The following is an 18,599-nucleotide window of genomic DNA, read 5'->3' on the forward strand; positions in this document are numbered from 1 at the left end:
TTGCCTACTTAAGTTGTTCTTTTGTACTGTCAATAATAGTTCTGGTGACAAAAGGAAGAGATTCCTTTTATAGTCTTTTAAAAATCAAGAATTCTAGGGCGCCTGGGTGGCTCAGTTGGTTAAGTGACTGCCTTCAGCTCAGGTCATGATCCTGGAGTCCCGGGATCGAGTCCCGCATCAGGCTCCCTGCTTGGCAGGGAGTCTGCTTCTCCCTGACACCCCCCTTCTCATGCTCTCCCTCTCTCTCTCATTTCCCTCTCAAATAAATAAAATCTTAAAAAAAAATTAAAAAAAAAAATCAAGAATTCTACTCTCCATAAGGAAATGAAAGGTGATGAACTACCCTGTTAACTCCACAAAGCTTGTTTTCTGGGGTCTCCAGAAAAACATTCTGTCAGAGCACACTTAGCTCTGCTCAAATTTTGCCTGATAAGAAAGTCCAAAAGACACGGTACAATAATCTACTGAAAGAAAGAGCTGTAAATATTATTATACCTATCTATATAAGAGGCTAATAAAAACAAGTGAGTTCAACATTTTTACTAGAACAGCAGGATGGTGACAGAAGAGGGCCTAGAAGGTAGAAATCATAACCATGATTGATCCCTCAAACTAATTATCTCTAAAATCCTTACTATTAGATATGCTGTAGTAGATCATTAAACCTTTATTGCTGGTGCCAATATATGGTAACTGTGGGTTACTATTTAATAGCATTTAAGTCTGTGTAACAAAAATCTCCTGTATCTTATCGGAAGGCAAGGTTCACTATAATCTAGTCCTTGGCTGATCCACTTACAGAATAATTTAGGAAATAAAATTAATAGAAACCTGTTCTGGTCCCTATTCATATAAAGCAGGGTTTCTCAACCTTAGCACTACCAGCATTTGGGGCTGGATTAGTCTCTGTCGTGGGGGCTGTGGTCTGCATTGCAGGATGTGTAACAGCATCTCTGGCCTCTGCCCACTAGATGCAGTGGCACTCCCACCCCCACCCCAGTTGTGACAAACAAAAAACGTGCTCAGATATTGGCAAATGTCCCCTGGAGGCTGCTGGGTGAGAACCGCAGTTAAATTGCTGTATTGAAGATACTGCTCTAGTATTTGTAATTCATCGCATAATTACACTTAGGTGCCAAATAAAGATTGTGCTGGTATCTGGAGGGTCTGAGGAGAGAGAACAGGTGAGCTTTATGAAAAAAATGTTAGAAGCAGACAGTTTTAGACATAGGATAGGTAATTAGCAGAGCCAACCAGAGAGGTTCAAATAAGGGAGAGATTATAGGTAGGCGAACACAAAAAAGATGTGCTATACCTATATATAGAGGCCTCTCTAATATATCAGGACATAAAAACAAAAAATCATATCTCATAAGATTTTTTAAAAGATTTTATTTAATATTTTTGAGAGGGAGATAGATGGAGAGAGTGTGTGCATGAGCAGGGGGAGTGGAAGGTGGAAGCAGGGGGAGAGGGAGCAACAGACTCCCCGCTGAGCAGAGAGCCGGATGTGGGGCTCTATCCCAATCACGCTCTGAGCTGAAGGCAGATGGTTAACTGACGAAGCCACCCAGGTGCCCTCAGATTTTTTTTTTAAGGATTTATTTGAGAAAGAAAGAGAGAAGGAGATGAAGAAAAGGGAGAGAGTGTCTTAAGCAGACACTGCACTAAGTGCAGAGTTTGATTCAGGGCTTGATCTCACAGCCCCAAGATCACAACCTGAGCCAAAACCAAGAGTCAGACACTTAACAGACTGCACTCCCCAGGAGCCCCATCTTGTAAGATTTTCGACAGTAGACTGACCTTTCTTACTATCTTTAGCTTTGGTTAACACTAAAACTGTAAACCTTAATATATACTATAAAAGCTGGAATGCAGCCCCTGAGGGGTGGGGGGGTCATGGTGTAGATGGAAGAGTACAGGACTCCAGTTTAAAAAAACAACTGGCTTTTAGTCTCAATTCATCACTGAATAGATAAATGTGCGACAAGCAGATCACATCATCTCACTCTATAAATGGCAGCTTATAGAGGATACATATAAAGAAGATACTAAATAACTGTACTATACATTCTGTGGCTTTGGATTCTTCAGAAATGGAATCCAAGATCAGGCCAGAGGCAAACACTCACAATTCAAGTCCCTCTGGCATATGTTGGTTTACCTTGCAGTGCTGGGGCTGACTGTGTCTGGGTTTTGGAAAGAGCAGACAGAATGCTCTCTGGGGTGATCTCCACCTTTGAGAGGATATTTGCCAGAGGATTGTGAGATGTTGTTGGGGCAGGTGCAGGTGTTTTCAGGCCACTGCTGAGGTTGCTGGGACTTGTAGGAGTTCCTGGAGAAGGTCTTGATGCAGGACTGACCCCTGGTGGCAGAAAGTATAACTCAAGAAAATGCAATTCAAAATAATCATTAAATTCATGATCCTTTCCACTCAATCAGGAAGGCTTCTGTGACAGATCCACAAGTAGGACATATCATGGCTTGTACAAAGGAAAAACTGAAAATTAGATTAAAATCTGCTCCTGTCGACTTGGAACACCCCTAAAGTAAACAAGTATTAAGTTTTTTCATGTGTATTTGTCAGTTTTAAAAGCCAGTAGAAAGAGATTTTGGGAACCTCTTTCTGTTTTTCTCTGCCAAGTGGAACCTATACCTCAGAGTCCTGTAGGTGCTCAGTAAGTATTAATGGCTGATTATGACCAGAGCCACTACAACTGTGTAACCCGGCCACTGCATAACTCTATGTGATTAATACGTTGCTTTTAAAATGAGATTATATAAGCAACTTCCTTTACATCTTTAAATATATATATTTTTTTAAATAGGCTCCACACTCAACATGGGCCTTGAACTCACAACCACAAGATCAAGAGTGTACCCTCCAGGGACTGAGACAGCCAGGAGCCCCTACATCTTTTTTTTTTTTTTTTTTTTTAAGATTTTATTTATTTATTTGACAGAGATCACAGGTAGGCAGAGAGGCAGGCAGAGAGAGAGAAAGGGAAGCAGGCTCCCTGATGAGCAGAGAGCCCGATGCAGGGCTCGATCCCAGGACCCCGGGATCATGACCTGAGCCGAAGGCAGAGGATTTAACCCACTGAGCCACCCAGGCACCCCCTACATCTTTATATTTTAAAACACTGGGTTAATTTTTAATGTATAAGAAAAAAGTATATAAAAAGAAAATAATCTTTGAATGACCAAAAATATGAACAGCTATTTCACAAGGAAAATTAAATGATAAAGAACGAAAAAGTTTTAACCATATCTTAATCAAAGAGATGTAAACTAAAACAAGTAACTTTTTTTTTTTTTGAGCGAGAGTTGGGGGCAAGAGAGGCAGAGGGAGGTGGAGAGAATCTTAAGCAGGCTCCACACCCAGCAAGGAGCCTGACATGGGGCCCTATCTTACAACCTGGAGATCTTGACCTGATCCAAAATCAAGAATCAGATGCTCAACCAACTGAGTCAACCAGGTGCCTTTTTGTTTGTTTTTTCAAGTAATTTCTACACCCAATATGGGGCTTGAATTCACAACCGTGAGATCACGCGTTGCATGCTGGGATGTCTGGGTGGCTCAGACATCTGCCTTCAGCTCAGGTCAAGATCCCAGGGTGCTGGGACCTCCTTGCCCATAAGGGAGCCTGCTTCTCCTTCTGCGGGTCCCTCCAGCTGTTCGGCTGTTCGTGCTCTCTTTCTCTGACAAATAAATAAATAAAAGTCTTTAAAAAAAAAAAAGAGCTGCATGTTTGGGACACCTGGCTGGCTGAGTCTGTGGAGCATACAACTCTTGATCTCAGGGTTGTGGCTTTGAGCCCCATGCTGGGCGCAGAGATTACAAATTAAAAAAAGAGAGAGAGAGATGCATGCTCTACTGACAAGCAGGGCGAATGGGAGAGGGAGAAGGAGACTTTTCACGGAGCAAGGAGCCCAATGTGGGGCTCAATCTCAGGATCCTGGGATCATGACCTGAGCCAAAGGCAGGCGCTTAACAACTGACCCACTCAGGTGCCCCCCAAATGACTTTTTAAGGCTGAATTTGACAAAGTATTAAAATAAGACAAAATAGTGTTGTAGAGGTTGAAGAACAATGGGAACTTTCATGTGCTTGGTACATAAAGTAGTACATTTTTGGTAATCATTTTAGTTTTAACATGAAAAGACTAAAAACCTACATATCGATTTTATTTGGTTTTATCTTTTAGAAAAATATATTTAAGTTTTTATAAAGAATTTAAATAATTGGGATTTTCTTCAAAACAATCAAGATTGGGTAAGGCACAGCAGAAACAAGACTGGCCATGTGTTTCTACTCCTGAGGATGAGTGATGAGTACATGGAGATGCTCTACTTTTGTATATTTTCATTAAATTTCCATGAAGAGAAAAAAAAAGCCCTATATACTCAATCATTCTGGAAGGGCTGTGCATAAAGTTTAGCATCAAGGTTGTTCATTGTTCTTTATAATAGTGAAAAACTGGAAATACTAGATGCCTAGTAACAAAGGCTTAGATAAATAAATTCATTATAAATACAGTAAAGTATAAATATCCTTCAATTATTGAAAGAAAAATTATTATAAATAATTAATCTACCAAAACATTCTCTCAAAAACACAAATACACACATATAAGGTTAGACACAAGTGGTGTCCTTTGGGGTAGTAGGACTGGAGATACTTATTTTATTCTCTTATTTTCTAATTTTTCTATAATGACCATGTACTGTTTTTTTGTTGTTGTTATTTTTGTTTTTTTGATTTAAAAAATTACTTTTAGGGGCCCCTGGGTGGCTCAGTTGTTAAGTGTCTGCCTTCGGCTCAGGTCGTGATCCCAGGGTTCTGGGATCGAGCCCCGAATCGAGCTCCCTCCTCAGTGGGGAGACTGCTTCTCCCTCTCCCTCTATCTGCTGCTCCCTCTGCCTGATGCTGCCCCTGCTTGTGCTCTCTCTCTCTGTCAAATGTATAAATAAAATCTTAAGGAAAAAAATTACTTTTAATTTAAGAAAAAAAAAAAAAATCAACAAAAGACCAGACTGATGGCTCAATTAGAAAGATGAAAATAAGCTTTTAATTCTCTTATGGGGCTTACTTACCAGTATTTTTCATGACTGATGTTAGGCTGCTAAGGATAGAACTGATCTTTGCCAGATCCACATTAGCCAGGTTTGGCAAAGCCAATGTTGGAGAAGGGGACAGGAGAGAAGTATTCACAGGCTTTGGAAGAGGTGGGGTTGCTGTCATGGTAACAGGCACTGGGGTACATGAAGAGGCCTTTGAGATACTTTCTGTTGGCTTTGTAGACATAGAAGTAGATATAGTTGACTTCTCCACAGGTTTTTCCTTCCTGTCCTCTACTGTTTAAAGAAAAGAGGTGATGCTGCATTACTGCTTTCCACACTCTGCTTCCAGTATGAAACATGTTCTAATAGTTCCTGATCTGGAGGTATAAAGCACTAAGCTTTAGAGAAAAATCATTCACTTTATGGTTTTTAAATAAGTCATACTCTTTATGTTCCTTCTGACCTTCAATGCCTGCTTAAAATGAATTTCCCAAATTCATTTTTTGTCTTTCAAAGATTTCTTTGCATTTTTTTGCATTTGTGTATTAAATTTGTACATTTCTGAGATAATTTCATTATTTGGTACATATTTATGTTCTTTCAGTAATGATATTTATAGTTATGAATTATCCCTGTCCTTTCCTTTCCATTAACCCGAAAGCTTTCTAAGACATAGAAACTCTGTACATGCTTTCTCATATTTTTTCGACTTCCTAAAATTGGCCTAACTGGTGGATACAACTGTAGACACTAACATGAAACTGCAATAAATGGGCTTTATAATATACTCCTTCTAATGCTTTAAAGGCTATGTACTATATACTTCATATATATATATGAAGAATGATTTAAATTCAACAGAAGGCCAACTGCCTAAGAAGAGTAATTATAAAAGCTGGGGGTGTCACAGAAACAATGCACTGATCCAGTTAAGTTTGTGTGTTTGTGTATGTACGTGTATATATATGTATGTATCTATGTATGTAATTTCTACACCCAATGTGGGACACAAACTCCCGACTCTGAGATCAAGAGCCACATGTTCTACCCACTGAGCCAGCCAGGGGCCGCCAGGTTAATTTTGAAAGCATAGTTAACAAACTGTGGCTTTGGAATCTTGAAGATCAAGAGTGACAGATGGTAAGGTATTCCAGTGTAAGTGCCCCTCCCTCTAGAACAGTGCTGTTCAATAGAAATGCAACTTAAGCCACACGCATAAATTTAAATTTTCTAGTGGCTACATTAAAAAAAGTAGAAACGGATAAAATTATGTATTTTATCTCGCTATTTCCCAAATATTTTCATTTCAATACTTTATAAATACAAAAATAATTGAGATATTTTTATCTTTTGTGGGTACTAAGTTTCTAGAATCCATCATGTATTTTTTAAGTAGAGCACATCTCAAGTTGAAAAGCCGCATTTCAAATGCTCAATAGTCACATATAGCTAGTGGCTACCTTGTGAATGGACCAAATCTTAAGGGATGATTCTTACCCCATGTGGCTTACCAAATCCTGAACCAGGATAATAATACCTTGCTGTTCTAATCTTATAAGGCTTGAGCTATCTTTTAATACCAGCCTGTGATAGATTCATTGGTGGGAAAGCAAAATAGGTAAGGAACAAGTTGCCTATTAACCCCATAAGGACATACCAATGATTTTTGACCCATCATCTTCCACATCTGAGAGTTCCATGTCTTCTACATCACGATTATCTGTCACAGGCTCAGGTGTGGCAGATTTCTCACTCTCCATGGCTGGTGATTGGGATTCCTCACCTCCCATTCCCTGAAAAGGAGACTCAGAACCAGTTGGAGAAGGAGCATCCATGCTTGGGGAAGGGACTGGTGATTCTTCAGGATCAGGAAGGGTTGACTTCAATTGATCCAGCTTTTTCTTTAAATTGTTCACTCGATTAGCGAAGGTTTTATATGCCTAAAAGAGGAAAAGAAGAGTTATTCCTCTGAGAAAAGGAACAAGATGTTACCATTTTGACTTTGACCAGATTCCCTCATTATTATTAACTATATCCCTGGTACAAAACAACAACAATAAAAAAATCACCCGTCAAGCCTGGAACAGTTTCCAGTCTCTGCTTTTTATACTCCCTAAATGATTATTACCATCCATGCAGTTGCCCAAGTTATCTGTACTTAATCCTCTTTTGCTCTTTTCTACCAATCTAACTGACCCAATATTTACCAAGGGCTTAAATGTGCTGGCCAATCTTCTAGGTACTGGAGATGTGACAATGACTAAGAAGACAGACAAAAACGAAATCCATAAATAAAGTTTAGCATATGAAGTCAAATAGTATGGATTTCTTTAAGAAATAAACTTGATTTTAGAACAGTTTTAGGTATAAAAAATTACAGTGAAGATTATAGAGAGTTTCCAATTATCCCTTTTATTAACCTCAAACATTAGTATGATACATTTGTCACAATTAATGAACAAATTTTGATAATTATTATTAACTGAAGTCCACATACTTAAGGCAGACTTCTTCAGTTTTTATCCAATGTCCTTTTTTTATTCCAGGATCCCATGTGGGAAACCACAGTACATTTATTTATTTATTTATTTTTAAAAAGATTTTATTTATCTATTTGGTAGGCAGAGATCATAAGTAGGCAGAGAGGCAGGCAGAGAGAGAGAGGAAGGGAAGCAGGCTCCCTGCAGAGCAGAGAGCCTGATGTGGGGCTTGATCCCAGGACCCCGGGATCATGACCCGAGCCGAAAGCAGAGGCTTTAACCCACTGAGCCACCCAGGCACCCCAACCACAGTACATTTAATAGTCATGTCTTCTTAGGCCCTTCTTATTTGTGAGGTGGTTAGATTTTCCTTGTTTTTCATGACCTTGATGGTACCAGTCAGGTATTTTATAGACTGTCCCTCAAATCTGAGATTTGCCTGATGTTTTTCTCATGATCAGACTGGGGTTAAAGGTGTTTGGGAGGAAGACGTTTTTCTCATGATCAGACTGGGGTTAAAGGTGTTTGGGAGGAAAACCATAGAGGTAAAGCACTATTCTCATCATGTCACATCAAGGGTACACATAATCAATATGACATACCACTGTTGATGCTAGCCTTCATCACTCAGCTTAAATCCTATTGATCTGATTATCTTAATGTTCATGCCTTAAAACAGTGTGTCTTCTTCTTTTGGTTAAGAGTCTTGGATCATTAGATGGCAAAATCATTTTGGGTGTTTGGGTGGTCAAATAAGAAACATTTTAAAAAAGGAATGGGACAGAAAAGAACATACTAGAGTTGAGCTTTTGCTTCTGGATATACCTGAGTAGCTTGTAGTAGAGCAAAGCTCCCACCAAGAACAACTAGGAAAGCCAGATATATACACATACATACTTGAACACACACGCACTCATGCACACATGTTTCAGTGTGCTAGGAGTGCTGAGGCAACCAAAACTTAAGTGGCAAGTCCTACACCGGGGGAAACCATAAGGAAAGAAAGCTAAGCTGATATTCTGCAGTTGCCTTTTTTCAGGATTCTGCTGACTTGGGAGAGCCAGGTAACAATTTGATAATTCAGGTAAAAGGACAAGGCAGAGGGCCACTACTACATATGAAGAAAAAGCACAGCTTTTTAACGGTCTTGCTGGTCTACAGAGATAGGAATCAGAGATTCGAAAGGCCAAGATTCTGGTGAAATAGGCTCAACCATACGTTATTTTAGCTCTTCAAGATATTTCCTGAATTCTGAAGAAGAGGGAATTAAGAAGCCAAGCAAGAAGCTTCTGAAAAGAGTAGTTTAACACAGGCTTAGGTGTTAAGGAGACAAGGATTAGAGTTCAAATCATGCAGGGGAAGAGGGCCCTAGTGATCACTCCAGCCTCTTGGTGGGAAAACTCTACGCCCTAGAAGCTGGGAAGAACCAGAGGGAGACAGAATCATGCCCAAACTGCAATTCAGCCCAAGTCAGTTCAGTTTAACCTCTGATTAACATGATCAGCTCTCATAATATCTGCAAACCCTAGCAAGGGAAAGGGTTTATTCTGTCTATAGGAAGAGAAATCATCCAGAGACTCTATAAACACTTTCATACACAATGTCAGCACTCAGTACAGAATTAGCCAGCATGCCAAGAAATAGGACCAACTGACCTGAAAGAAAAACGACATTAGAAACAGACTTATAACAAGTGAAGCCAGTATTGGAATTATCTGACAAAAACCAAATAGTTATGTTTCACATGTTCAAGAAAATAGAGAAAAATTCCTTCATGAACACTTTGATACAATATTCATTAGATGAAGCTAAAAATAAAGACTTGGTAGCCTAGAGTAAGATGATGGAGCCAAAATGGGTTGAGGAAAATATGAGGAAGGCATTGCATAGGATGCTGAAGCAAGATACGAGAAAGCCCAGAGGTGGGTAAGGAGGGATGGATGTGATGGGAATCTGCCTACACAGAGGATCTTTTTTTTTTTTTTTAAAGATTTTATTTATTTATTTGAGAGAGAGAGAGTGTGTGAGCATGAGCAGAGGGGAGGGATGGAGGGAGAGGGAGAAGCACACTCCCTGCTGGGGAGGGAGCCCAATGCAGGGCTTGATCCCAGAACCCCAAGATCATGACCTGAGCCGAAGGCAGATGCTTACCTGACTGAGCCACCCAGGCTCCCCTACACACAGGGATTGATCAAGTAAGTGACTGTATTGAAAATAAGGGGGACAAGGTTTTGCACTGTTAGAAAAAGCAATTACAAACAGGAAAGCAGAGAAAACTAGAATGAATACTGTGGTGTTGGATTAGGATTGGAGAGAGCATATAGACAGATAAAGAAATTAATATAGATGTACATGTGTGTGTACAGACAGGATAAGTATATAAACATACATCTATTTCCTAGCTCTGTACACTGATATGGTTTAGCAGCTGTGATATCCCGACATCAATGAGTACACCTAATACTCATATGGTTTCTTTTTTTTCTTTTTAAAGGCCTTATTTATTTCTGTGAGAGAGATAGAGAGATAGCAAGAGAGAGCACAAGTGGGGAATAGGCAGAAGAAGCAGGACTTCCCACTGAGCAGGGAGCCTGGTGTGAGGCTTTATCCCAGGACCCTGAGATCATGACCTGAGCCGAAGGCAGACACTTAATTGACTTAGTCAGCCAGGTGCCCCATTCAGATGGTTTCTAAATGATTTTTCACTAAAAGGAACTCAGGCTCCTTGAAGAAATCACTGACTCGAGGGCCAAGCAGAATAGTGCAAGATGGGATGGAACGCCTTATTCCAGAAATAACAAAATGCTCTGAAAATGATAGGGACTTGTAAAAAAACACAGAAAGCAGCCTGAAAAGAGATCCCACTGGCCAAATCTGGGACAATTTGAGCATCACAATAATTACTGGTAATAATTAATTAAAACATAGAATAAAAAGACTCTATGGGTCCATACTTATTTAAATAAATGAATAAATTGAAAGTTTTATGATAAGTTATTCACAATGTTTCAAAAAAACCTCCCCACAAAACACTTACTAATTACTCTATTACCTTCTTAGGTTTGTAGTCATAAAGTACCACAATTTGGGAGGCTTTAAAACAACAGAAATGTATTATCTCCTAATTCTGGTGGCTAGAAGTCTAAAATCAAGGTGTCAGCAGGGCTATCCTTCTTTGCCTTTTCCTCACTTTGGTGGTAGCCATCAACTCTTTGTGTTCCTTGGCTTGTAGCCACATCAATAAAATATCTGTTTTGGTTGTCACATGATGTTCTCCCTGTGTGTCTGTATCCAAATTTCCCTCTTCTTATATCGAGTATCGACGTAAGTTATATTGTATAAGGCTCACCCTAATAACCTCAGCTTAATTTGATTACATCTGCAAAGACCCTATTTCCAAGTAAGGCCACATTCATGTGTACCAGGAATTGGGACTCCAACATCTTTTTGGGATACACAATTCAATCCATACTAATTACCAAGTGAAAACTTTTCAATGGACAAGGCTGGAAGATACTACATCTATAAGATATCAAAAGGAATAGAATAGATAGTGGAAGACATCAAACTTGTGTGATAAATGAAAAAACGGAAAGAGAAGAATACAATCAATTCTGTGATATCCCTACTAAAGACACATAACCTAAATCTGATCACAAAAATCATCACATAAATCCAAACTGGGGGACACTGAACAAAGTATTTTGACTTATAATCTTTTTTTTCCCTTATAATCTTTAAACATATTTAAAACACGAGAACCAAGGAAAAGACTGAGGAATTGTTTTAGATCCAAGGAAAATAAAGAGAAATGTAATAAATGGAACCTGTTATTCTGTACAGAATCTTCTGCTATAAAAACTGGTCAATCGGGATGGGGTTTAAGTATTATATAATAATAGTACATAAATGTATGAATTATTTTTGGATTAAATGGCTATACTTTATGGTTGTGAAGAAGAATATAACAGTCTGGCAGAAAAACACACATGAAAATATTTGGGGGTGACAGGACATCACCAATTTATTTTCAAATGATTCAGGAAAAAAATGTCTTCATAATGTACTTATGGTGTATAAAAGTTTGAGAATGTGTCAAAATTTTAAAAAGGATGAAAAGCCGAGAGACAGGAAAAGATAAAGAAAAAAGATCAACAGAATTTTACCAGAAAATCAAATTCTTTGTAAAAAGAAATCAGGGGAAGGGAGGGGGGAAAAATCAAATGGTGATTCTAGAACTGAAAAATAAGCAAATTAAATTGGTGGGTTTAACAACAGATAAGGTTCAGCAGAAGAGAGAATTAATGAATTAGAAGACTGGTTAGTAGAAAATATCTAGATATCACTGAGAGAAAAAGGATGGAAAATACAAAAAGGAACTTAGTGATGAAATCTAATATATGTTTTTATAGAGTTCCAGGAGAGGAGAGAGAATGGAAAAGAAATAAAATCTGAACAGATAACAGTTGAGAATTTTCCAAAATTTGTGAAAAACATCAAGCAATTTGTTATGGGGTGTGACCCTCCAGAGTCATAGGTCCAAGTCCTAACCCTATACACTTCAGAATGTGACAAGGTTTTACAGAGGTAATCAAGTTAAAATGAGGTCATTAGGGTGGGCTCTGAGCCAAATGACTGGTATCCTTAGAGAAAGGGGAAATCTGGACACAGACACACACTGAGAAAAGACAATGTGAAGAGATACTGAAAATGGCCATCCACAAGTCAAACTATGAAGCCAGGAACAGAACCTTCCCTTACAATCCTCAGAAAGAATAAAGCATGCTGGGATGCCCGGGAGGCTCAGTCAGTTAGGTATCTGACTTCGGCTCGGTCACAATCTTGAGTTCCTGGGACTGAGCCCCACACTGGGCTCCTGGCTCAGCAGGAAATCTGCTTGTCCCTTTCCCTCTGCCCCTCCCCCAACTCATACATGTCCTCTCTCTCTTTCTCAAATAAATAAAATCTTAAAAAAAGTCAAACATGCTATCACTTTGATGTCAGACTTCTGGCTTCTAGAATTATGAGAGAGACAACAAATTAATGTTTAAACCACCCAGTCTGAGAAACTTTGTTTTGTTTTTTTTTTAAGATTTTATTTATTTATTTGACAGAGAGAGATCACAAGTAGGCAGAGAGGCAAGCAGAGAGAGTGAGAGGGAAGCAGGCTCCCTGCCGAGCAGAGAGCCCGATGCGGGACTCGATCCCAGGACCCTGAGATCATGACCTGAGCCGAAGGCAGTGGCTTAAACCACTGAGCCACCCAGGCGCCCCTGAGAAACTTTGTTAACAGCAGTCCCAGTAAACTAATACATCATTGATTCAAAAAGTTCTACAAACCCCAAACCAGATATGAAGAAGACCATGTTAGACACATCGCTGCATAACTACCGAAAACCAAAGACAGAGAAGCACCAGGCTCAGCAGAAGAAAGAATATTTGAACTTGAAGATTGGTAAGTATAAATTAGCCAAAAATTAGTCCAAAGGGAAAAAAGAATGAATAAAACAGCAGAAATCTAAGACCACATGGGATATGTAACTAAAATCCTCAAAGGAGAAGACAGAGAATGGAAGAGAAGAAATATTTTAAAAGATAATGGTAAATATTTTCCAAAATTAATTAAAGATATCAGACCACAGATCCAAAATGCTCAGTGAATCCCCAAGCAGGATAACTACAAAGAATACATATAGGCACAGTTAACTTGTCATTATAAGGGAAGCCAGATAGATTGACACTTTTTAGGTAATAACAGAAAAAAATTTTTTTAAAGATTTTATTTAGTTATTTGACAGAGATAGACAAAGCAAGCACACAAGCAGGAAGAGAGAGAGAGTGGAAGGCAGAGGGAGAGGGAGAACCAGGCTCCCCACTGAGCAGAAGCCTGATATAGGACTCAATCCTAGGACCCTGGGATCATGACCTGGGCCAAAAGCAGACACTTAGCTGACTAAGCCATCCACCCATTCTCCATCCTGTTCTCCTGATTCTAAAATGCAAACCTGATCACATCATTAGCAAAATTAAAATCCTACAACTGCTTCCCACTGCTTTCAGGGTAAAATTCCAAGACCAATTCTAGTGAACACACACCTTCCAGAACTTTGTTCCTAAGTAACACTCCAGTTCTATTTACCACCTTCCACATACATGCCCAGCAATGAGAAACTACTCTCAGGTCCACCAATTTTGCCATACTCTTATGTTTGCATGCTTTCAACTATGCTCTTCAGAGAATATGGGCTTTTCATTTAGCTAATTACTGCAATTTCAGAGTTTAGGTCCTTTGAGAGGTTTTTCTCTGTACCTTCCACCCCCACTCCCAAATTAACTAAAGCACCTATTCAATCCATTCACATAGCATCCTACAGTTACCTCTATTATAGCATGTGTCATACGGAACCTTCAATTACGTGTACTCAATAAATGCTTGCTGAGTAAACCTCTCCCAGCCATTTGTTGAAGATCCTCTAAAGTAGACTAAATGATTTCCTACATAAGACCACAGGTCAGTATTAAAAAATTATTAAATGGTCGTTTGGGTCAAAATGGTGAACCGACCACTCCTATTCACTATCTCTCCCTCCTGGGACTCCTGTAAAGTGAACAGTTAAAAACAACAACAAACAAAGGTATAAACAATTAACCAGAAGTATACCCGGAAAAAACATTTCTACAAAATTTAGAAGACAAAAAGAGAACAAAAGAGTAATAAAGAAGGGATAAGGCAGGGGGGGAAATGAGGTTAGGGCTATGCAGAAGGGGGGAATTATCTTGGAAAGGAGCTGATCGCTGATCTGACTTGCAGAATCCCTGAACAGTTTTCATCTAGGGCATGATGACTACAGAAGGGTGGAGTGAGTAGAGGGTTTGAAATCAATATAATTAATTAAAAGTGTGACTACCAAACACTCAACACCACCTCCCTTGCAATCTCCACACTTGGTTGCCAAGGTACTATTTCTAGGGCAAAATATGACTTCTCTAAAAAGTTAAAATATTTTGGCAAAAGACTCCAGGCTTCCAATACTTAGCGCTCCTCCTGCCCTGAACAGCCAGTTCCTCACCTACACAGACTTTACTAAACCCAAGAGTAAATAATACCTATCTATGTACCAGGAATGTCTCAATTTTTTCATACCTCATTCTTAAATATGAATGGACAGAGATACCAACTGATTTTTGATGAAAGCCTTTTCATAAGAGAAAGACCAAGAAAACAAGAGAGGAAAAAGAACTCAAGATCTTTCAGAAAGCAGAACAAAAAGATCAAGATTGAGAAAATAGAAGAGAAAGAAATTATTCCACAACTGAAGAACACCAATCTTTAGACTGAAAGAGCCCTCCAGGTAACCCATAAGGAATGAAAAATAAAACCTCATATGTTGATACATCATTGTAAAAATTACAGGACATTATGGATGAAGTCCATAAAAGCTCCCAGGCAGAAAAAAAAAAAAGTTCCTGCAAATGATCTTGCAAAGACTTCACGTCAAAAACACTAAAGACAAGAATTTAGAAAGTGGGGGGCGCCTGGGTGGCTCAGTGGGTTAAAGCCTCTGCCTTCGGCTCAGGTCATGATCCCAGGGTCTTGGGATCGAGCCCCGTATTGGGCTCTCTGCTCAGCAGAGAGCCTGCTTCCTCCTCTCTCTCTGCCTGCTTCTCTGCCTACTTGTGGTCTCTCTCTGTCCAGTAAATAAAATCTTTAAAAAAAAAAAAAAGGAATTTACAAAGTAAAAAAAAAAAAAAGGGGGGCTATGAGAAAGCAAACAAACAATGCAAAAAAATTCTAGGAAAAAAACAAAAAGTCTCTAATATTACCATACCTACTAGATCATATGGTGAACAATGTTTACAGAACTTTACTATAATCTTTGTTTATTAACGTTCAGCCTTCAGAGCAAGGAAGTAACATTCAATTGATTACAGAGTAGAATGTAAATATTCTCCACCTTGACAAAGTAAAAGTACAGTTTACTGAAGATGGGAAACTGAAGGGATAAATGAGAACTAATGGGAAAGGAGAGGGATGTTAATAACCTCATTCTACATAGTGAAGAGTCTAGAGTTAGTGGTCAAAAAATATTGAATATAGTACTACCATGTATGAAGATGATCAACAGATTTAAAACAGTTAAATAATGCTTTGGAAGGAGGAAGGGAGTGGAGTATAAGTTAAATCCTCATATGTCATACCAAGAAGTTAGTAGGTATTTCTTAAATAGGATAAATCAAGAAGGAACAATATAAGCATATTATTCAGAAAACATAAAAGGCAAAAGCCCTCCCCCCCAAAAGACTTACATGAGTTAAAAGGGATTGCGTCTAGGAAGTGGGACTGGTGGGATCTACTCTCATCTACTTTTATGACCATACACAGCGATTAAAGCTATTAAAAAAAAATTTCAAGGCACCTGGGCAGCTCAGTCACATAAGTGTCCTGCCTAAGATTCTCTCTCTCTCTCTTCCCCTGCCCCCCACCGCACAGTTTCTCCTCTATAAAAATAAACAAATAAATAAAAATATAAAAACTTCAGTATAACAGGCAGTTTCTTTCAGAGGCCACTAGTAACAGAATTTTCATAACAGAATGTTTCCATCTAGTTTTCTGGTAAAACAATAAAGTATGCATATTCTGCCCAATTTTTAAATCCTGTAACAGTAACTAGGCACATGCCCTTTGAAATGCTAAGACATAAAGCTTTAGTAAAGTTTAATGGTCAGGGTATCTGTGAGCTTTAGTGTCAAAAAAAGCCAGGTCTTAATTTGGACTCCTCCACTTGCTGGCTCTATTAACTTATACAAGGCTATTGACCTTCTTCAAAACTAATTTCTTCATCCATGCACTGGAGGTAATAATGTTTACCCTCATAGAGTTAGAGAACTCACATAAACAGTCACTGATTTACAGTAAGCAATCAATATAAGACAGCTTTAATTATTACTTACGTTGGCCACCACTTTTACTTCTTTGTACTGTGCTTCATAGAAAATTCCAGCATTTTCCAGTGCTTCTGTTAGCGAGGGCCCATTTTTCACCTGCTTATCTAATCCATTCACAAATTCCTCCAGTTTGGAACTTGCCTCTTCAAATTCTTTGGAGAACTTCTTTCCACCTGTCTTATCTAAAATAACAGAAGTATTCATTTTAGGATAAAACAGAAAATATAAAAAATTCAATCTTTTGGGGAAAACCCCTTTTACATAATCTGTGAACCTGTTCTTGCTGCCTTAGTCTCAGTATCACCTTAAAGGAGATTCTCCAAGTCACAAAATCCACAAAACAGATTATTAAGACAATTCATGTGACTCTGCTAGAATGTAGTCAAGAGTGTATCATGAGGACACCTATAATTAAAGTAAACAAAAGAAAGTTCAACTAAAAGAAACTCTGTTGATTGCTTCTCTTCACAAACTGGATGCTGAGCTGCTAATTAGAAGTAACAGGATGAGGCTCAATTCTGTTCACTTAGATTCACTACAGGATGTGAGAAAATGGAGGTTCAGAAAAGTAAAGTGACCTCTGTATGTATCATATGAAAAATTCTTCTTTCCTATCTGAAGATCCCTGATAAGAGTACAAACCATGAATTGTTTTCTTTAGCAACTGTGATATTACAAACTGTTACTTCTTCTTTTTTTTTTTTTAAGATTTTATTTATTTATTTGAGAGAGAGACTGTGAGAGAGAGCATGAGTGAGGAAAAGGTCAGAGAGAGAAGCAGACTCCCGGTGGAGCTGGGGGCCCAATGTGGGACTTGATCCCCGGACTCCGGGATCATTACCTGAGCCGAAGGCAGTTGTCCAACCAACTGAGCCACCCAGGCGTCCCGTTACTTACTCTTCTAAGTGTACATCTTTCCCAGTGACTACTGGAATACAGCTTCAGATATGGGTACAAATTTTGGCTTTGCTAAAATTTTTATCAGCTGTGTAACTTGCTTGGTAAGCTACTCATTTCCTTATGAAGTCTCAATTTCTCATGTACAAAATGCAGGTTTTTTTGTTTTTTTTTTAAGATTTTATTTATTTATTTGACACAGAGAGAGAGAGAGATCACAAGTAGGCAGAGAAGCAGGCAGAGAGAGAGGGAGAAGCAGGCTCCCTGCCAAGCAGAGAGCCCGATGCGGGGCTCAATCCCAGGACCCAGAGATCATGACCTGAGCTGAAGGCAGAGGCTTAACCCACTGAGCCACCCAGGTGCCCCCAAAATGCAGGTTTTTAATAAGCTGGGTTGTTGTGAGGATTAAATTAGGTAACAATGGTTAAATTTAAAGTACAGTGCAAGAACAAAACAGGTGCCCAACTGAATAGCTAACAGCCATTTAAGTCAAAAATATTTATCAAATGCCTATTATGTAGCAGGCATTGCTCTAGGTGCTAGGATACAGCAATAAACAAATAAGGATAATTTCTACCTTCATGAGATAAACAAATAAGGATAATTTCTACCTTCAGGAGATTTATATTCTAACAATTTATTAGTGTAATTATTATTTTTAATTTATAATCTAAGGAAAAGAAAGCAACTAGCTAGATTTTATGGGGCATTACAGTGACCTTATTAAAGAACATACCCAAACCACATTATCAAACATGTGAAATACATTGTCTATATATATCCCAATATATCAAGAAAGCACTAGAAATGAGGAAAAGGACAGAATTTCTTTTAATTACATTTTAGATTTTTTAATTATTTTTTTCCTCCTGCTTCATTGAGATACAATCAACATATAACACTGTGTAAGTTTAAGATATGCAATGTGAAAGACAAGAATTTACTTATGAAACTTTTTTTCTAAGATTTTATTTATTTACTTGACAGAGAGACAGAAAGACACAGCGAGAGAGGGACCACAAGCAAGGGGAATGGGAGAGGGAGAAGCAGGCTTCCTGCCAAGCAGGGAGCGCCATGTGGGGCTAGATCCCAGCACCCTGGGATCATGACCTGAGCCAAAAGCGCCCCAGAGAACCTTAGGTTTTAAGAGAGGAGTTGTGGCACTTCTGGTCTTCCAAGTGGTGATTTCATGCATATAAATTTCATGGGGTG

General features: G+C 38.7%; 2 protein-coding genes across 12 annotated transcripts in view; both read right to left on the reverse strand.

Moving 5' to 3' along the window:
* TARS2 (threonyl-tRNA synthetase 2, mitochondrial) overlaps window positions 1-2,895 on the reverse strand; it is a 31,558-nt gene extending 28,663 nt beyond the window's left edge. Inside the window, exon 1 of the mRNA XM_046021833.1 lies at window positions 2,882-2,895. The gene's annotated coding sequence lies outside the window, so the exon portion shown is untranslated. The remainder of the gene's footprint in view (window positions 1-2,881) is intronic.
* Window positions 1-18,599, reverse strand: part of RPRD2 (regulation of nuclear pre-mRNA domain containing 2) — a 95,774-nt gene that overhangs the window by 7,568 nt on the left and 69,607 nt on the right. For 6 of the 11 annotated variants that reach the window (XM_046021007.1, XM_046020924.1, XM_046021590.1 and 3 more), the window contains 4 exons: window positions 16,497-16,672; window positions 6,722-7,004; window positions 5,098-5,358; window positions 2,165-2,365 (listed from right to left, as the gene is read on the reverse strand). In XM_046021007.1, coding sequence (XP_045876963.1) covers window positions 2,165-2,365; window positions 5,098-5,358; window positions 6,722-7,004; window positions 16,497-16,672 — 921 coding nt within the window. The remainder of the gene's footprint in view (window positions 1-2,164; window positions 2,366-5,097; window positions 5,359-6,721; window positions 7,005-16,496; window positions 16,673-18,599) is intronic. The other 5 variants (XM_046021242.1, XM_046021161.1, XM_046021666.1 and 2 more) reach the window with 2 other exon arrangements.

The sequence above is a fragment of the Meles meles genome, chromosome 1 (genome assembly GCF_922984935.1).
Source record: "Meles meles chromosome 1, mMelMel3.1 paternal haplotype, whole genome shotgun sequence".
Lineage (NCBI taxonomy): Eukaryota > Metazoa > Chordata > Mammalia > Carnivora > Mustelidae > Meles > Meles meles.